General features: G+C 39.7%; 1 protein-coding gene across 2 annotated transcripts in view; it reads right to left on the minus strand.

Annotated features, from left to right (window-relative positions):
- Nucleotides 1-19,541, minus strand: part of SRBD1 (S1 RNA binding domain 1) — a 126,635-nt gene extending 107,094 nt beyond the window's left edge. The window contains exons 1-11 of one of the 2 annotated variants that reach the window (XM_039569786.1): nucleotides 19,424-19,540; nucleotides 18,126-18,227; nucleotides 14,272-14,368; nucleotides 12,908-12,984; nucleotides 12,315-12,480; nucleotides 11,350-11,700; nucleotides 9,726-9,892; nucleotides 8,485-8,602; nucleotides 8,202-8,340; nucleotides 5,315-5,411; nucleotides 3,856-3,991 (exon numbers count right to left, since the gene is read on the minus strand). In XM_039569786.1, coding sequence (XP_039425720.1) covers nucleotides 3,856-3,991; nucleotides 5,315-5,411; nucleotides 8,202-8,340; nucleotides 8,485-8,602; nucleotides 9,726-9,892; nucleotides 11,350-11,700; nucleotides 12,315-12,480; nucleotides 12,908-12,984 — 1,251 coding nt within the window. In that variant the 5' untranslated portion in view covers nucleotides 14,272-14,368; nucleotides 18,126-18,227; nucleotides 19,424-19,540. Of the gene's footprint in view, nucleotides 1-3,855; nucleotides 3,992-5,314; nucleotides 5,412-8,201; nucleotides 8,341-8,484; nucleotides 8,603-9,725; nucleotides 9,893-11,349; nucleotides 11,701-12,314; nucleotides 12,481-12,907; nucleotides 12,985-14,271; nucleotides 14,369-18,125; nucleotides 18,228-19,423 lie in introns of both variants that reach the window. The other variant, XM_039569787.1, reaches the window with a different exon arrangement.
- Nucleotides 19,542-20,827: the final 1,286 nt, after the last annotated feature.

A 20,827-nucleotide genomic window follows, 5' to 3' on the forward strand; every position in this document is an offset into this window, starting at 1 on the left:
CAAAGCTAATAATAAAGATTGCATGTGAAATATTATAGCATCTGGTACCTTGACTGCCAAAGCAAATGTTTTCACGTACAAATTAGAAAGACACATTTTAACAAATCAAATGCTTTCACGTTTATTCTGATTTTATTTTTTAAAAAGAGAGAAAGTTAAATGTCAAGTTAAAATGAAATCAAAGGGATGCTCACAACATAGAATACATCTGATAGAATTATCATGTCATCATTCAGCATGCTGTCAGCAGGGTCAATATTTGCATCACATTTTGTTTCCTGGCACTCTATCTGCAGAATGTGTCAGTCACCTGCACTTAAACCAGCTGTTAATGAGGTCACTAATATTATTTATATTTTTTTATTCTCAAATAATCAGCCTATCCTGTTTTAAGTGATGCATTCAGAGAAGAATTATCTAATAAATGCTCAATTCAGAACGGAATTACTCAATTTCTCCCTCCAATACAATAAAGCTCTTTTTGTTTACCTTGGTTTTTAAAGTAACAGGTTAAAATCTGGCTATTCTAGTCACAAAGCAGTCTTCACTTCTGGAAAAAGACTGTTTTTATCTGAGACTGGAACAGATCCAGGGCAAGGGTTGTTAGAAACAACATACATTTTTCAGAGAAAGCAAGAACAACAATATGATCCAGTCACAAGATTCATCAAACCTTATTCTGTTTATCATAAAAATACAACATGCTTCATTTTGAACAGCTCCCTTATATGTTGCATATTGATTTAAACTCACAGAATAAGTTCTGTATACTTTGCCAAGGACTTTAATTTCCAATTCCTTTTTAAGTATGAGATTGAAAATAGAGCACTTGACTCAAATGTTACACTTTATTCATGAATTCTTTTCCTCCCACTATTTCAGTCATCTCCAAATAAAGGAAAGCAACCCCAAGGCATACACAAACACTGAACTGTTTACAATCAGTCAAAAATTCAAATAAACTCTTGAAAGATCTTTTTCCTTAGTTATGACAGTGTTGGTATTGCTTCTCAGCCATGGCCTAAGAGAGTCCAGTCAGGTTCTCCTTGCTGCCAAAGGAAGAAGCTGTGACTGAACCTCCAGCTAGCAAAATGTTCCAGCTGGAAACACCCACAGGGTATTTGGCCATGTCAAAATCTGGAGTCAGCTTTTAAAGCTGACTAAAACAACAAAGTTTTTTTCTCATTACAGTTTTAGTATTTTAACTTTATCAAACAACCTGACTCCACACCAGTCCTGATTACTTCAGGGCTCAAACAAGACAAAATGACATGTCTCAGGGGACAAAATGACAGTGGCACAGGAAGTAACTCCGACCTGCAGCAGAACCAAGCTGCAGTATAGCTTACTGCACAGCACTTTAACTCACTGCAACACACACTCGCAGCTGCCAGGGCTTTGGTCATAAAGGCACAGCTTACTCTCCAACAAGTAATATGACAAGCTACTGTGCACCCCCTGTACACACATCTAAGCCAGAGCAGAGCTAGGGTTGTACCCAGGTCTTTAAGATCACTTGCACTTCCATACTCAGGTGATGACAAGTTTCAGTGCAGTGTTTTATGGAATGCTGTATTTGCAACTCTGAAAAGAGGTGATTTAAAGCTGACTTTTGCATCTACCTAAAGGCATTCAGAATGCTTGTCTGTACACAGACACGACAGCAGTAGAGAAGGTCTTCAAGGGAGCAAGTCTTACAACTGTTCTTCAAACACGCCTGTTTAACCTGCAGTCCTGGGGGATTACCAAATTATATCAATCCCTCTGAGTTTCAGGCTTTCCTACGTCTCTTTCAGGTATAAGCTCCTTTTAACAATCTTGAGCCAAAACAGAGAATTTCTTCTCTTGAAGACATCTTGAACTCTCTTCTTAAAGAACGTATTTTTACATGCACAAAGGAACTATCTCTTCACAGTCTTAGGTGAAGGCAAAAATAAAGACTTTTAGGTATTGAAAAGGATGGTCATAACCCAAGAAAATAAAAGACATTAAAAAGTGGCAGTTTGTATCAGTAAGGGAATACGGTCAAGTAATAAAAAAATGAAGATGATGAGAAAGACTTTCAGAAGTACAATACCAGGGTTTAACTTTAATGAAGAAATGGCAGATAAAGAGAAAAATTCTCTCCTTATTTCACTATCAAAATACGAAAGAGAGAGAGAAACTGAAAAATGAACAAAGGACCCAAGAACCAAAAACAGATACAAAAAGTTACAGGATAACGAACTCTGCAAATTTTACATGTCAGAAACTATCATAAAATGCATTTTTTGCTCAACTAGTACAGAGAGCCCTGTCACACCTTGAGCCTTGAAACCTCAGTGAAGCACAAGCAACTCAGACTTCTACAATTCACATTACAGAGATACTGCATTAGAATAGTCAGTAGCGGAAATATACAGATGAAAGACAGCATGTAAGTGTGCAAAACCATCCCGATTACAGGACTGCCAGCTACAAAATCAGTGCTTATTACTTCTCTGAAGAGCCAGAATGGGTAAAGAAAGAGGTATTCAGGTTAGCAGCAGACACAGGGAAGAATAAAACGAAACAGATCAAGTTAATCTTAACATCAAACAGACAAACTACGGGCACATCCTGGATAAGAAGCAGTGCAGCCACACAGTCAAAAGTGCTGACCAGGTCTGGGAAATACAGTTTTTAACCCTTGCTGTAGTTAAGCAACAGTTTTCCTTAAGTAAAAAAAAGGATGCCTTGGGCAAGAAGTAAATCATACCATCATCCCAGGAAACACTTACGCAAACATGTATTGAGTAAACATCACAGTATTCACCACTGTGAGCGCAGGTAAAACGAAATACTCTTTGACAGCTCAAGTATTCCTTCAACAATAAAGGACACAAAAGAATCCATTTATCAGAACATGATGAACCCACCAATCTTTGGCCATGGCACCACAGTAGCCAACAGATTGCCCTATCAACTTTTCCAGACTCTCTAGAAGCAACTTTTCACCAAATAATTACAAATAGAAGTACAGTAAATGTTCATACTTATTACAAAGAGAACCACAGATACCTCTTCAAATATCTATACAAGATCTGCCTATTGAAATCACCAGTAGCTATTTAGTCTTTCACCTAACACCTTTCATATTAGAAGGGGAAAAACAGCTTAAAAATGAGCCCATCCATGTTATGAAATTTTTTTGTAATAAATGAACCCTTTATTAATTCAAAACACACCAGTTTAAAAGAGAAAGCACAGAAAAAACGAGAGCATATCAGAGCCTTCTAAAGGAAAAGGACATTTCTAGTTTGAAGCATCTAAGAGAGTCTGTTTTCTGTGATATTATGGTTTGTTTTGGGTTTGGGATTTTTGCGGGTTTTTATCTGAACTTTTTTTAAGCTACGTGATTGTGACCAAAGCAAGAGACAATTCACTTGGTGGTTAGTTATGAATGAATGCAGAGGTCTTGACAGTTGCATTAAATGCATCACACTTCAGCCTGTGAGCTTCAGTAATAGGGGTAGCCTTCCTATCAAGTCATCAGCCTCTCATCAGCTAGTAAGTTTGCTTCAGCCCTCCTTTCTTTATCTAATTATATAATCTAAGCTTGGGGCTTAGGATAACCAAAGATGCTTTACAGAAGGGAATAATGATGACTTGCAAAACAAACCCATTTTTGGGGTACTGAATAGCAGTCCTTTGCTCTGTTTCTTAAAACAGAGATCAAGAGCATTTCAAGAATTTGAAAATCTCTATTACCTCTGATAACTGTAAAGAAAAAGAAAGTATCTTTAGAATCAGTTTTAAGCAACAAAATTCAAAAACAAAGCAACATTCACTACAGTTAAAATTCTAAGAAAAAAATATTAAAATTTGAAGTTGTACCTGATGATGCTGAATATTCTTTATATTACAAGAAAACTCATGGTACAGTTGGAATTTATCAATATCTTTTTCATTTCCATTTTTAGACGACACTTTTGCCAATGTTGACTGGATGGAAATGTACCTTTGCTGACATCTGAATAGAAGAAAATCAGATATTTATAAGGTATTTTAGCATGAAACTTGTAACAACTCATTATTACTGTACAGCTCAAATAAAAATGAAGTTTGGAGTCTGCTCAATTACAAGTGATGTTATATCTAATCACCTGCAGAACCAGATGACATAACTTAATGAAGAGGCGACATGATATGTACTGACTGTAACATACCAAGAGAAGACAATGAAGCAGAAAAAGCTGATCACAGCCCTCCTCCTCAAGGGAATGGAAACTCAAAAGCCACCACCTGCACTTCAATTAGTTCAGTTATGGATTCAACTTCACACTACAAATTTTGGGAAGTTGCAAAGAAAGTACAGTAGCTATCTATTTCATAGAAATGCTACATCCTCTTGAATCTACCCAGCCTCAAAATTAATTTCTTGCTTTTTGCATTTAACACCCAGAAAAGTTTTCATTATTTTTAGGAGTATCAGGGATCCCAAACAGATAGCTTTCTGAATGTTCCTCATGACTATCATACATACAACAGACTTGAGATCAACAGGATTCATCTGTAAAGCACTGAGTATTCAACTAAGAAACTTCCAGTAGTCAAAACAATGAAAGTTATAGTCAGGTAGTGACAGCACATCCCTTACAGAACAACCTCTTCATTGAAATTATCACATTGCTGATTCAAAGCAACACTGCATGCTCCTAAGGTGGTGCATGCTCTTTGATAACTCTCTTCTCTGTCCCAGATGGCACACAGCAGACAAAAAATGACAAGTAACTATTACCATGTCACACCAAATCCCCAGTCTTAACAACACTGAGGTCAGGTAATGTAAGAAAACTTAAATTCAGCTAACACAATCAAAGAATCAGTAAGTCCTGCTTTAAAAACAGTCATATTTGTTTGCCTTATTGGCTACCAACGCCAAAATCAACCATCACAGTGTACTAGTTACACTGACTAGTGTCAAGTCAGCTATTGGAGCAAGAGCTTAAGCAGATTCACTTCTGAAAAGTTATAGCTTGAAGAAAGTGCACAGATGGAAAACTCCCTTAAGGATCACTAACTGCAGGGGAGATCAGCAATATATAGGGCAGAGGAGCACAGAGAGTTTTTCATTCTTTGGGAGTTACAGCATCGTGCCATGCACACAGCAGATCTCTCCTGCACTGACAGCCAGACAGGCAAAAGGGCTTACGAATGTACACAGGAATGGACCTAAATCCACCTCACAGGAACACCATTTTCATATCATTAAGAAAAAGTCCTGTATCTGCCACTAGGAGACTGTGTTTTACCATGCTAGCAAGAAAGTTCAGAAAGGAAGAATGAAACTTACAATTTCCTGATAAAATCCAGTGTATCTTTATCTTTAGCGAAGATGTCTGCTAAAATATGCTGCACTCCAGCCTCTACTTCCTGGATATTTGCAAGCCCTTAGAAGAAAAATAAGTATAGAATATGCAGTCACTACAATATACAGTTAATAATTAAAGAAAAAAACTAATTAAAAAGTTACTTTACACAACTGCACAAGCACTAAGAACATATATGCAAACGAAACTGATTAAAGATATCTGACTGACTTGAAAAGGTTTCAAAGAATGCTAATTCATTAAAAGTTTTTTATCAACTAAATCTTCCTTTCCAAAACATCTGAAATTATTATATTTTTAATGAGCCTAAAGTGATCAATGTGGTATTGTAAGTCAAAATTATATTAAAATCAGAGAAAAATAATTTTTTTGACTTTGATGCTAACAGATCTTGACATTTGTGATGTAAATAGTACAATAGCAAAACTGGATATCTAAACATAATTTTTGAGGTTTTAATAAAATGAGTAACTGCAGCAAAAGTCTACATATTTTGCTACTGATATGGAAACTTCCTAAATTCTTTGCAGGTAATCCTTTCTTTTCTCCGTGGAATAGTTTCATATTTCCACTGTATTATAGCAGTGCACAACAACACTTTTGAGGTCAGGGTACCTTCAACCTTTCCCATGGAACAGTGAAGTTGTAAAACGTCTTCAAAGACATGAATTTATAAATGTCTTCATATCTCTGAAGAGATAACAGAATCGTTCAGTTAATTTTCAACATGCAGAACCAATTCTTTACTTCAAATGGCCAGAAGAGGAAGCACATAACTCTCCTTAGCACAGGGATTGAACTAGACCAGAAGCAGAGATAATGAAATAAAACAGACTTCTTGTATTTTAATTCAATATATCTAACCCTGCTCCTAGCAAGAGTCAGTAATGAATGCTTCAGAGCCAACAGCAAGAATCCTGGAGTTGGCAGATGCAACATTAACTGTCTCTTGCAACCCATTACTGTTCACTCTGTTGCCTTGTGGACAGTTTTATTTACATCATTTTAACAGGTTCCACACCTCTAGCTCTTCATTATATTGAACCCAGAACCCTGCTTCTGATTAGGCTATAAAGTTACATACTATAAAAAAATTTATCTTGTCCCTTTTTAAGACAAGGAAGCTAAACTTACCTGCCAGAAAGAAAAAAAAAGTGAGACTAAGAATACATTACTAAATGTCTAAACTTATCAAAAGTTGTAAAATTTGGATCCTTACATCTACAAGTTAATGTTTCTTACAGTGAAAGTAATGTCAGAACACAAAGGCAAGGGAATTTGAAGACATGCATCATATTGAATACAAACTGAGACACCCAAATAGATCATTTGAATGAGACAGCATAGGCCCAAACCAGTCAGAATTAGAGAAATAACCAGAAAGTTTCCGTTCAACAAGCACCACTCAGGCACTTTACTGTGTCCACCAGCACATGCTTGTGTAACTAGAGAAATTTTTGACTATGCATACAACTAAAAGGAAGAACAAAGTTTTCTGGTTAGCCTGCTTCTTTCATATGTCTGGCCTTGAAACATGAACTGCTGTTTTTATTTCAGTTTATTTTTAGGATAAGTTGAAAAACACTGAGAATTCAAAAGAACCAAATATTAAGATCCGATGAAAAGTTTTCTGCACTGCAAATGGCTCATTCCTTAAAAAAAAAAAAAAAAAAAAAAATCACTCTGATCTCAAGCTGTATATAAGCCATCAAACTGGCTCCCAAAGTGATAAAAGTAACCCAGTTTATAGATGTATATAAGTTCTGATGTCTTTTAAAGGCAGACCATTATATAAACCAAAGCAGCCTAATTTTTTAGCACAGAATTGAAAATAATTTTTCAAAAACTAATGTTTATGCTGCAACAAATAGCACTTCCTTCTGAATATACTCTAAATAATTTATCTGAACTTTCACAGTGAAGATTTCTTTTGGCTCTTTAGACTGCACCAGAATAGTCAGATATATGGCTGTAATACACTGCTGTATGAAGTAAGGACATATGCTGAAATGCAGTAATTTAATAACCAGAATACCTGGTAACTGATTTTAATTGCAAAATTAGCAGAATTTTATAAGCAATATTTAAATAAAATACACTGAAGTGGGAAAAGTAAGAGTCAGCCTTACTCAGGAGGTCCAGTACCTTTACAACGAAATTCAAAAAGTATGTGTTGGGGCAGGGAAGAATGGAAGTACATCTCTATTTTAACATCATACAGAAGGCTGCAGCAATCTTCACATTTTATTGTCAGAGATTGCCCCCTACAGATCCAGCCATAACTGCATCCACAAAGACACACAATTCTGCAGTCTATGACAACCATGTTGTTAAAAATTCTTGCTCAAATTTCAGAGATTACACCTTCTCCAACCCCTACTGTCATTCAGACACAAAAACTCTCCAGCTCACTCCCAATCCCCTAGGCCAGTCTTTATTAAGATATGCTTTGCTGGGTGACATTTCCTTCAATACAGTGTATGAGCATAGGCCTCTTGTACAGTCAGCACTGAATCTTCAGGAAACAATTCAAGTAGAACCATGGTGATGTCTCAGGTGTGTGGTGTGGTTCCCTCTCTCTTACCAGTAAATACACATCAACTATAAGGTCTCCAGACTTATGTCTTTTCTATGCCGTAATTATTACTATTTACAATACAAAGGGACAGGAAAGGTTGGAGAGTCATTAAATGTGTTAAATGTAAGCTCTTACCACATGCTGCTAAAAGCACTGTTGAATTTAAAGTAGTTGCCTAACTTCCAGCAACATCAGAACAATTAAAGTAATTCCCCTTCTAAAATATTTTCAGACATTTAGAACATTACAGCTTATAGAAGAAGGGCTCTTACCTTTGGTATTGGGTCTAATGTAAGAAAAGAGATTGAGTTCCATAGGATTCTGCAGGAGGGAGAGAGCAGCAGGTTCTAATCCCAACTGCTTGGCCCTCTGGGCTTTGGTGCCTTTACTCCCAGTTTTATAAGGTGCAGACTTATAACAAAAAACCAAACAAAACAAAAACAGTTATTAAAAAGCAGGGAAGTATTTCAATCATGCTATGCACTTGACATTATGCACTATTTAGTTATGCAAGATTACATTTAAACTTGATCTGAAAAAGACTAGAGTACTAACCACATGGTCTAATTCTTCCAAAGTTCTGCAATTTAGCAATCCTTTTAAAAGGCAACTGGATAACTTGCCTTCTTTCTTCAACTTCTGTATCATCGTATGTGTCTTCTTTGCAACAGTACTAAAATGCAAGAGATTAATGTTAACAGTCACATTTCACAGTGAATTAAAGTCTATTGATTGTGACCTTGTCTATTACACTGCTGAAACTCTGAAACCCCAGAAGATTGTATCTCATGTTAATCTTCAACAAACCAAGTTGATAATCCAAAAGTTTCTAACCATTTTTCTCTCTCCCCAATTAATTCAAAACTGTGTCAAAATATCTTGTGGTAGCTTTAAGAAAAATCATCAGCTAACACTGATAGTCATTACTGCTGCATACACTTCTGTAAGATTACTGGCCTGGAAGTCAAATAAAAAGGCCCTAGAATAAATCCACCCTGATAAGCCCTTACAGCTGCAATTCATACCAAGATAGTTCTGCAACATCAAGTACAGGCTACCAGATTTAAATTCCTAGGTCTTCAGTAAGATACTCTCTCAGGCCACCTTCCCGCCTTGAAAAGAATCTCTTGGTAGGGGTTAGCAGGGAGTACAAGGAGGACGACACCAAGTTGACAGAACAGCTGACAACTCTGTTCCCTTGCCATCTCAAGAACCATTGGGCCACTCAAAAGCAGATGGAATGAAAGCAGTCTCATCCATGGCCACAACAACCTTTGCTGATCATTTCTTTCCTGCAGTGATCTGGGATAGTTTAGCCTCATCTCCTGGTACACTCCGACCTCAAGAAGGGCTCTTCACTGGAAGCTTCCCTGATCCAAGCAGGGAGCTAAGATTCTCAGCAATTCTTCTTCATTCTTTTGATGGAAGTGGAGCTTCCATCTCATCATGCTACATATTTCCAGCAACTATAAACTACTCTTTTAGTACAAGATTTTTCTGTGCAGTTTTAAGAAACTGCAAGGAAATTAAGATGTTAGTTTCTCTTTGGCAATTAATAATTCTAGATTTCTTGTTACTTAGAGAGAAAAAAACCCAACAAAACCCCAACCTACCAAAAACCCCAACAAAACCCCAGACAGGTATCAAGCATAATTACCTCATTTTAAACTTTTTTCTTTATTAGTTCCTTTACAGCTGCAGTGTGCACAAAGAGGTAAAACAAGGGATACAGAAGCAGCAGCCAGTTGTTACTCACCTCCCACCCAGAGCCCTCCTTGTGTTGTTGACTCACTCACCGTAGCTCTTCCAATGTTTGCTGCACTTCTCGCAAGGCGTCGGCCTCCAGGTTATTGATGAGCTCTTTTCGGTAGCGAGCAATAAAAGGAATCGTGTTTTCTTCTTGAAAGAGCCGAATTAAGTTTGCACATACCCATGGTTCAACATTTGTTATTTCTGACAAGGCCTGTCAAAGGAGAGAAAAAACCCAAACACCATTTGAGAGATGGTAGATTGCCTTAAACAGCCTCTCATTTGACATTGAAAAGCACTCCCAGAACATTACACTGGCCAGCAGAGACTACTGTCCTCCCTAAGACAGGATGCCAGGCTTCTCGTGCATCCAGCCACTGCACCCAGTATTTCATCAAGACATGCAGCAGCCAATGTTTCCAGAAACTTGTAACCTCAGTAAAAAATGGGAAAAAAAAAAAAAAAAAAGACAAGGAAGAAAAAAATTCAAACCAAAAGTATAAAACAAAACAGAAAGACCATAAACTGTACACATCAACTCAGAAAAACTTGGAACTTTTTTTTTTAAGCCAACAGTGACATACCTCATGGTTAAGCGAAACAAATAAAACCCACAAAGCCAGAGCTGATCCAAATCCCACCCAGCCAATAATAGGAAACTAGTGATACTACTGACAGTTTTAAGACAAACCAAGCCTCGCAAGGTTAAACATGATTTTGTACAAATTGAGCTTTCTGAAGTTATAGTGTATCAATATGGAATCACTGACACACTATACAAGCAGCTTATCTTAGTAACATTTATAACCATCACTACTTGTTTGCACTTCGCTATACTACTTACCATAGACAGCTGATACAAAAGCCTTGCAGAAGTTTCATTGTGAAGCCTAAGAATACAACAACACCTGCGCAATCATATTCACTTATTTTAGACCACATACAAGGATCAAATTTTCCATATGTATTTCCAGGAATATGTGAGAAAACTCACAAAATTTTACAGCTTTCTTTACCAGACAGTACTAAGGATGACGAACACAATGTGTCCTATCTATTCCCATTCTATTCATATTAAAATCTTCCACTATCACATCCAGGCTTCCATCACAAGAGCTATGCCAAAACTGCCTCCACCTGAATGGCTTCAAAGTTAAAATCCTACAAAAACAAAGATGATATCTCCCTTGTGATGACATCCAAAGATGATATCTTCCTCTTCCTTGGGAGGAATGCAAATCTCCTTCCTGATAGATCCATAAATTGATGAACATTCTCAAATGAGTCTCTACAACTAAATGATCAACACTGACTAGATATTAAGTTGTAAAACTGCACACGGACATCCCAAATCTTTCAGCACCCCTTCCTGTAGGAGTTTCAGTTGTGTACATCCACAAAAACCCCCACGTGCTGATACAGGAGAACCACACAGACTGTTACAGGTAAGCTTTGTACTAAGGACACCCAAAGTCACAGATATTAGAATGATGTACTAGTCTGAAGTTTTAACAGTTACCATCTATATTATATACACATCTTATGACAACCTAAGCAGATGTTAAATGACTACTTAACTTCTGAGGACTGAAATTGTATGTTAAGATTCTAAGCGCTAATTATGTAGGAAATAGTTTCATTGGTACCCCAGAAAAGGAAAAGATCTCATACCTGTACAATATCCCAGTTCATTTCAAATTCTTCTTTTATTTTGTTGCCTCCCAGATTTTTAACTGGCTTTCCTTCAGGACATGCATTCAACTTAATCTTTTTAGAGGGTGGTTCATCAAATGCAAACGCCTCCTCGCATTTCTCTTGTTTCACTACAGGAAAACTTGTTGAGGGTTTTTCATCACTCACTAAACTGTTTTGGTTTTTTCCTTGGAATGAATTTATTTCCCTTTTTTTAGGCACTTCTGGCTTTTGATTTAAACATTTTGGTTTAGTGCCTGCATCTTCTTCCTTAGGTTTTAGAAGCTGCATTTTATTATCTTCTACAGGTGCAATAGGCAAGGATACATCCTGCCAAAAAGACATTGAAACCATATTAAGCACTGACTGTTACAAAGTGGTTCAGCATTTCATTTAAACTCTAATTTAAAGACTTACTACCAGACATCATTTTCCCAAGTAATGTCTCTGGCAGCGAAATGCCAAGCCAGAAATCAAGTAACCTGAAATGTATCTTGCATGGAATAAACAATACAAACACATATAATAATAAAACTGCAATCCTTACTGGGTTGAACAGCTATGCAAGGAAATGTAAGCACAGGCTGCCTTTTTTTTGTGGTACCCAAACAGTGAAAACGTAGAAGACATCAAAGGTGCAATATCAAAACCAGAGATATTACAGAAAGAACAGAGGCATTTATTTATTTACATTGTTGGAAGAGATCTCCAGGGAAAACCACATCCCATTATCATTGGCCAAAATTTTCAAGGAGGATCTTTATATCATGGATAACTTAATGCATAACAAAGCCCCATTTATCCAACATACTGAATATTCACAGGAACAGTGGAATTGTATGAGCTGATCAGACTCAGGCAACCAACTAAACCAGAGTTGGAAAAACCGTTTATGTTGCTTCCCAAGAGCAGTAATTAAATGTCTCTTGCTTATAGATACTCACCATTTCCTCTTTTATTGCTACCTTCTTCACCATTTTCCTGGCTACAGTTGACTGTGGAGCAGCAGCTTTTTTAGTTTTTGCCTCAGTTTTCTTTGGCAAACGAGGTCTCTTGGCAATTTTGCTTTTTGGCTCCCATTCCTCCTCTTCCTCCTCTGATTCAGAGGTCCTGAAAAACAAATGAATCAATAATATTCCTTATGAGAAGAATAAAAAAAATACATAAGCAAGCTAGTCTGAGTGTTTTTTGGTGTGAAAGAAAGTGAACAGGAAAAATTAACAGAAAGGTAGAGAGACTCAACAAATACAGGTCTTTCACACTGCTGCAGGACTAACGGCTTAAACAATTTCCCAACTTTTATGAAGCTAGTTCCTGGGATGTGTACACATCTGATTCTGTTTGGACAACTGGCAATTCACTTTCACCCCATCTTTACTGGGAGCAGGCAGAAGTATAAGTAATTTGTGTTTCATAATTGAAGGTTTGTGCATGAAAGCTTTTTAATCAACTTCTCAGAAACTGAGTGTTGTTCTTATGCAATTGCTCATGCTTAGCATAAACCTTTAAAAAATCCTAAGGAAAAAAATGATCTTACGAATTAAGAAATGAAGGTAGCTCTTCTGATGTAGGGGCTTTGGCTACAGATTTCCCTCTCCTTGGCAGAGATGACATCTGAAACAGAGGCAAGAAGAGAGAAACATAACATTTGGTTGAAGCTGTATTCTCTTTAGCTCACTGTCAAATGTGCCCTCATAATGTCTTCAGCAATCACAAAAGTTTCTTCTAGAGCAAGTTTAGTTTTCTCAGGATCCAAGAATTTAGGCCACAGCAGCACACATTCAAAAATCTTTTCAACTGAGCAAACAAACCAGCACTATAACCTCTCAAACTACTTTTCTCTTCACATGAAGGTAATTAGTTGGCTTGCACATAAAGCTGTTCTAGCAAAAAGGGTACTGGTTCTCAGATGTTTTACTTGGTATCATACATAGCATGCCAGTCTTTCCTCCAGCCATTTAAAAAGCATAGCAAATCAAATTAAAATCTACTAAAGTGAGCTCACATATGGTTTTGATGGGACAGGACTAGACAATTTTCCATTTTCAGCTAGAATTTTCCTTTACAAACTATCTGTTGCTTGTATGCACAATAAGAAACCATTCTTTTGAATGAGCTGCTCATTAGCATATAGAAAGCACATAAAACAATTACCAAATGAAAAAAGGGAAGGCACACTCTTTCCCCTGATAGAACATTCATACCTACAATAGCTGCATTTCAGTTAAGCAGCTACAGAATTTTTGGCAGTGGTCAGGCCTATGAATTTCAATAATCATATTTAGCAGTTTTAGTTAAAAAAATTTAGGTACCCTCAAAATTTTACCTGCCAGAAAATCAAAATTTAAAAATCTTAAAAAGCAAAAAAAAAAGTCCTGTAATTTATTTCAACTAGTACAAAATTCAGAAGCATATTTTACCTACATCTGGTACAATATCATCATTCTTCACATTTTTATACCTTGACATTTGATCCAGCCTTACCACTGCAACAGGAACCTTAAAGTCCCATGTTTGCACAATACAAACCAGATAAGCATTTTCCAAAGTGCCATTTAACTCAAGGGCAAAACACCCTTTCATCCAACTTCATTCTGACCTCTGTTCAAGCGCTGGAACACAACTGTTATTAATGCCTTTCAGCAAGTTTTCCTTGTAAAGCAACACAAAACTGGGGGACAATTTTCAGCACTGCAGTGGAAAGAGCATTACTGAGGCCCATACCAAAAAGCACCATTGCCTCACTTGCAAAGCACCTTCTTGGAGCCACCATCTTGGTCAGTAACAGGTCAGCACTTCCATGCTGTTCCACTCACTAAAATTCCATTATGTGACTGGCTGGAACACACATCTACCACAGAAAAACACAAATCTCCAAAGAACACAACAAATATTACCCACCTTATCAGCTTCCCAGATGCCTTTTCACTGTCAGTTCTGAGACACTCCCAAGCTCATCCAGCCACTCTGCTTCTCCGTGTTCCGTTGCTCTTTATACCTGAACAGTTGTTATCACAGTGCTGAACTGATTACTTACTTATTCCCATTACTTCAGAAGCATGAAAATTATGTTTCCATTTTTATATCCTACTTTAATGTGTGAATGGGAGATACAAAAAATATTAAACACCAAGATTTCCAAAGTTAGGCAACATCCAAGCTAGAGGGATCCCTGATCCACTCTTTTGCAGGCACTGGGACACTTCATGCTCCTTTTCAGCTAATCCAACTAGGTGGGTATTCCAGGCAAGTGATCAGTTTTTAAACACTCTAACCAGCTTCTTTATAGGTATCCACTGAATCACTGCAACTAAGAAGGAAAAGACCAATATACATGGTCTGTCACCTGAGGTCAGCATTGCTCCTACTGAGTAACACCACTGTAAACATCCCTCTCAGTCTGGAACACTCAGCATATACCATGAAAGTTCTGGATCCTACCCAGAACCCCAGGTAAAAGGAAAACCTCATTTGGAAGGTCCTTTCTGCTAGTATTTCCCCTACCACCCCAAGTGGCTACAGGCAGGGTCTCAAAATATCTCAACATTTGTGTTGTTACATTAAGATTATGGCAAGAGTAATGCTTGCTTTATGAAGTTAATTGTACTTCCTGACATCCAATACTGGTGACCTATCTGACTCTCCATATCTGCATAAGAATAGGAGATGAGCTCCTTAGTAATTCTCCATGAACAGCCAAGCCATGGTCAGAAGCCAAAAGGGAGTTATACAGCCGAAAATAAAAGCCAATACAAAAAAAGCACATGTGAGATAATATCAAACATGGGGTATCACAAAGGAAAAAAACCCCAAAAAATCATATTTTCACTGCGAGGTGGGGCTAAATTATTACCAGCTCCTCTTCTCATAGTGAATACAAGAAACTAACTGTAGAAGAATCTTATAGCTACTATAGATATACACTGTTTGCTTACAAAAAATAATTTTTTAATTAGAACCCACAAAAGTACTTCTTGTTTAATTTCAAATTGCCAGACAGCTGTCTGCTAAATTTTCCTCCTGAGCGGCCTGTGCTGGGGTGTGCAAACACCTACATTTAATGACTAAGAAAAACAGCCCTCCTGTGATTCACTGTGGAGGGGGAGGCAGGGAAGAGGATGAAAAAGAAACAAGTCTAAATGCCACTGATGATGACAGATAACTAATACAGAAAAAAAGCTTGGAGACAGTCCCTGAAGTGAGGCAGGAAGACTCAAGAAACAGGCAAACACTGTTAAGCTCCACATGGGACATCTACAACACTGACTGCACGACAAGGCACTCAATAAGCTACTGCCAGCTCCATGGTCTGCTTTTGTGGGGATACAGTCCCCCATATCTCCTGCCTCAAGTGTTGAGGGAACTGGGAACACCGCTATTCACCCTCCCACAGCATGCTGGGATCAAGCCAGTGTGAAGTCGGCCACTTATCTCCTACTGTATTTTCCAGAAAGACTGGCCTCAGTGGGAAAACTGCATTTAACTCATCCTTCTCTGTCAGCTGCAGTTAACCATACTCCAAGACAGTTGGTTTCTTCTACCCTGAGGAAAGAAATGATAGTCCCTTCCAAATCCAGAACAATCGCATAGCTCTAGAAGAGCCAATTACAAAGCTGAAAAATTAAGAGTAACCTATTTATACCAGTCAGGTCATTTTCCCTTCCCATGACTGTGTTCAGTTTCGCTGAACAGATGTTTACAGTGCTTGGTGTTTCCTTATCAGCTGAAGGAAGTAAACATGCAGTATCCAGAGCTGTGCACAAGTTATCCAGCCAATCTGCTCGGGATTTCACCAGCTTGCAAATTGTCATATTGAACTTCAACAACCTCTGTTCTAGCAGCTCTTCTCACATCTGAGGCCAGTAAACTTCTGGCCAGTAAACATCAGCTAACACACTTTTTCTTATTTTACATACACTGTCAGCAACCTTTTAATTTACAACAATGCTGTTCTTTAAGAAAAACAGTTCTTACTCATCTCAACAACATTTTACTTCCATGGCAGGCAACATGAGCCAGGCCCAGGAAACTTTGGCCTTGCCCACATACTCAAGCTTCCGACTGCTGTTTCACTTCAAACCTGTCTATGTATGATCTTCTGCTTCTGTGAGATAGGCTGAAACCCTAATGCTGAACCTTCTTCACACTAGACCCTTGATCCTCTATTCATGGGAATCAAAACTCGCCTGTTTGTCCATGTCCCAAATGACAGCGTGAAGCATCATTGCTTGAAACACTCTAAGCCACCATTAAAGCCTGGCTTCTCCACAAAACTCAGCAGTTATAGCAGGCTCTTCAAAAGTACTTCCCAGGTAAAAATTCAAGAAATTCACAGAGCTGTTATGCTGTCCAGAGAAGAAGAGCTGAAACTATTTAAGTCACTGTTATTGTAGATAAATGTATCTGCTAGGTCCACTCTCCAAATAGTTTGGCATCAGTTTTGTTGCCAGTTACTTTGTTACCACCACCACCACTTCTATCCTCTGCATGCCATGGAGAGCTCCACATCACAGTTTGGATGGCTGCAAATAGAACACTTCTCCCTGCCTGTCAGCTACTCATTAAAATAAGGCTATTGTAGTTTGGGGTCAGGCCATGCCAGAAATAAAGACTGGCTGAGTAGCTCTCACCCTTAACTGCAGAGAATCTTAATATGTGTATGCACAAAACATACAGCAAGGAAGAAATCATTCCTCTGGTCTCTCTACCCAAATAAGTCTAGGCTGCACACAGAATATAAGTAGATTGAGGTTTTAAAGACCTTATTAAGGAGCAATCCAAGTCTCATTTGGAGACTGCTGTTCTCTTCAATCTCCCTATTCATGCAAAGGCACAACCCATTAAAAATAAATTTCTTCTTATGTGAATCCCATTGGCATAAGCAACTGCTTGCAGAAAGAGAAGTTTAATAACAGTTTAAAAGTAATTAGATTTAAAAATTCTCACTCCCCACCACCATTCTCCCAACCTCCCCCCCCCAAAAAACCCTGCACTAGCACACACCTCTTTTAAAACTCCATCAATAGAGCAACAATTTTCAGATTCAGAAATAACTCTAATAGATTTTTCTACCTGAAGGCACAGGATTAAAAAAAAAACCAAAAAAACCAACCAACAAGCCAACAACCCAAAACACACCACCATCACAAATACACTAGGAAATTAATTTCATTTCAGTAACTGTAAAAAGCCCTGTCCAGCTGAAAAGCTGACAGAAACTTTTGAACCTCTTTTCCAGTTAATCCAAAGCAGCACATTCCTTACAAAAGGGGGATCCCTCTATGCAGGAAGCTCCTCAAACTTTGCTCTACAGCCTCTGCATTTCTATCACAAATAAACCAGCAAGAATAACAGAATTTTGCATTTTAGCTTCTTCTTAAGTCTAACAATACCAGCCAAACCAGCATTTATAACTTGAAGCACCTGGGGCGGGACAAAAAGAGCACTATACAAATCCCACATGACAAGTGAATTTCGGACCATTGTTAGTAGCAGCAGAATGGCCCACTTCAATAATTATATTAAGGCTCTCAACAGGCTGATTTTGCTTGTCATTTTAAAATACCTCCACTGCATGCTACAATAACATTCTAAGGAAAAAAAAATCAAAATGTGAGCATACAGTCAGCAACAAGGGGGAAAGATGCTATGCAGACCAATGGGAGGGGCTTGTAGGGAAATCTTTCTGTCTCCAGGTTTTTATCCTGGAGAGGTAGGTCAGCTGAGTTGTATTTCAAAATATAAATCCAACTTACTGTAATCCTCTTGAGGTTAAAACCTTGGAGAACTCCCAGACACTTTTGTTCAGAGAAGCTAGTGCAGATTTCCAAGGACTGCACAAGGCCAGTCAGGCTTGCCTGAGGAAGGAGTTGCAGACACAATTTAGAAGACTTCAGCACTAACTGGAAAATTACAACTACAAAGAAACAGACATACAGGGTACACACATACACCAAAACAGTCCTCAAAGCTAATCAGAGAGGAAAAGGTGTAAGAAGCAGTAAGAACACCACCTACTGCTTTTACTTACAGAAGTACCATCAAAAAGGCAAAGCATTTCTGCCTCTAGAAAGCGCATTCTATCCCATGCCTGCTCCTATAACTAGTGGTCCCTCTGAGAAAAAGGAACAACCTGTGTTATGCAGCACCGTGTAAGTGAATCAGAAGAGGTCTGCCCAAGAACGGGAGGACACAAACGCTTTTCATGCATTTTCTTTAATCAGTTTATCTCAAACCACCTATGAAGACAGACATTATTCAAAATCAGGAGTTACTGCTTCTGATGCAGCAACAAATGGCTACATCATGTGCAGTTACTCCTTTTCTGCAGTCCACCAAACCAGCCCCACAGTAACACTTCCATCCTGGTTCATTAAACGGGATGTCTTCACTCCCAAAGTGATATGGAAGACACACATTTCTTCTGCATGGCTACAGCCACAGCAGAGTTTATCACACCAAAACATTCATTTTGGAGGCTTGGAGGCACAAGCGGAATTGAGAGCAAAGCATTGTTTGTTGCTTGGTGACTTACTACCACCCCAAATCACTGCTTTTCGGCCCAGAAACGCGACCGAGATGAAAATACACCTTATGTACTTCAAAGAACTATTCTCTCCCTGGCGACACCCTGTTTATTTCAGGTATGTTGACAGCGTTCAAGAGGAAGGGCTAACCGAGCTAAACATCACCCTCCTCGCCAGGGAAGCACACCAGCTCCCTGGCAGAACCACGGGAATGAGCCACCTCTCAGACGCCTTCCTACCCCTTCCAGCCGTCCCGCCCCAGCCCAGCCGGGGGTGCCCACCCGCATCCGCGGTCCCGCTCACCCCCCGCAGGGGTCGGGCACCTCTCTCCCCGGCCAGAGGGCGTGGGAATGGGGGCGGGGAAAGAATAGGCTCGTTTCCTTCTGAACAACCGAGACAAGAGGGAACCCCTCGCTTGCCGGGCGCCGCGGCGTGGCTCGGAGGGCGCACGGAGGGCGTCGCTGCCCGCCCCGCCTCACCCCCCAGCCCGGTCCCGGCGAGGGGCGGGCGGCTCCCCCAGTCGTTACCCGCTGCTGCCGCCGGCTGCCGCGTTTGAAAGGGCCGCCAGCGCGGCCATGGCGGACTCCCCCGCCCGACGCGCCGCGGGGAGGAGCAGGAAGCGGCAGCTGCGCCGCGCCGCAGGAAGCGCGGCCGGGCCGGTGAGGCGATGGCACCGCCCCGGCACCGCCCCTGGCACCGCCCCCCGGCACCGCCCCCGGCACCGCCCACGGCACCGCCCCTGGTATCGCCCCCGCCGCCCCTCGCATCGCCCCTGGTACCGCCCCTGGTGCCGCCCCCGCCGCCCCAGGAGGGCGGGCTGAAGCTGTGAGGGGTGAGGGGTTGCGGGCTGCGGGCCAGCGGCTCGGAGGCTGCCCCCAGGGCGAGAGCATCAGCTGCCCTTCACGTAAACCAAGGACAAGGGGCGGCGATGCAGAAATGTCCCGGTTCGCTTCTGGGTTGATGGGAATTGGAAAAGTGTTAGCTAAGAAGCAGGGTTTTTTCACAGGGGTCTTGGGAAGCAGAAGTCATCTTTGTGTGAAGCTGAGATACTGCGTCAAAGGTGACTACAGAGGATGCAGAAATAAATACACGCCCTTTCAGCCCCCAGAGCGGATAGGAGCATGTAGGTCCCAGCATACATAGGATGCTCGTGTTCCTTTACCCATGCTCACTAAAATTTGCATCGTTTTTCCTTACAAGCATTTCCCCTCTAGTACTGGAAAAAGTATCCAACTGTTAGGTGCCTGCCTTAAAATTCCATCTAAAGTTATGTTTCCCCGCAGTCTCTACACCTATTCCTTTTTCATCCATATCTTCGAAGTTAGCATTCAGCAAGGATCCTGTGAAGATCACATCTCGTGCAAAAGTTTAATGGGTGCTAGCTTCTGCAGCCATCATCAGAAGCGTGGAGCAAGCACACTGCTACATTACAGCCGCCTTTTGAGCTTCCACTACCCTAAAAGGTCTTCTGCTTTGTATCATAAATATTTGTAACTTGTGGTCATGACTGCGAGCCAGCTGTCCTCCAGCCTTGGAACAGCAACATCTTAAATGTAACTAAGGTGCTATAAACTTAAATAATTCATAATTTTTCATCTTGACTTTATAATAAATGTGTGTTTATCAGTCTGGAATGGGTTTAAACACAATAATGTTCAATGCAGTCTCTCTCTTTCCATGGAGTTTACCTGAATTCTTTGGCTTTCAGAGGCCTGGAGAGAGACTTATGCACATACATGTCTTTATGCATGGGGGTTGTATTTCTGGTGCCAAATCTTCAGCTGATATAAACTGTCACAGCTCTGTTGATTTAAATAGGGCCTGTGATTTACACAAGTTGAGGATCTGACTCACAGCCCTCAACAGGATTGTTCACATATTTAAAGGTAATTGAGTGTGCAAGTGTTTGCAGGCTCAGAGCTGATTCACTT

This window comes from Corvus cornix, chromosome 3 (assembly GCF_000738735.6).
Source record: "Corvus cornix cornix isolate S_Up_H32 chromosome 3, ASM73873v5, whole genome shotgun sequence".
NCBI lineage: Eukaryota > Metazoa > Chordata > Aves > Passeriformes > Corvidae > Corvus > Corvus cornix.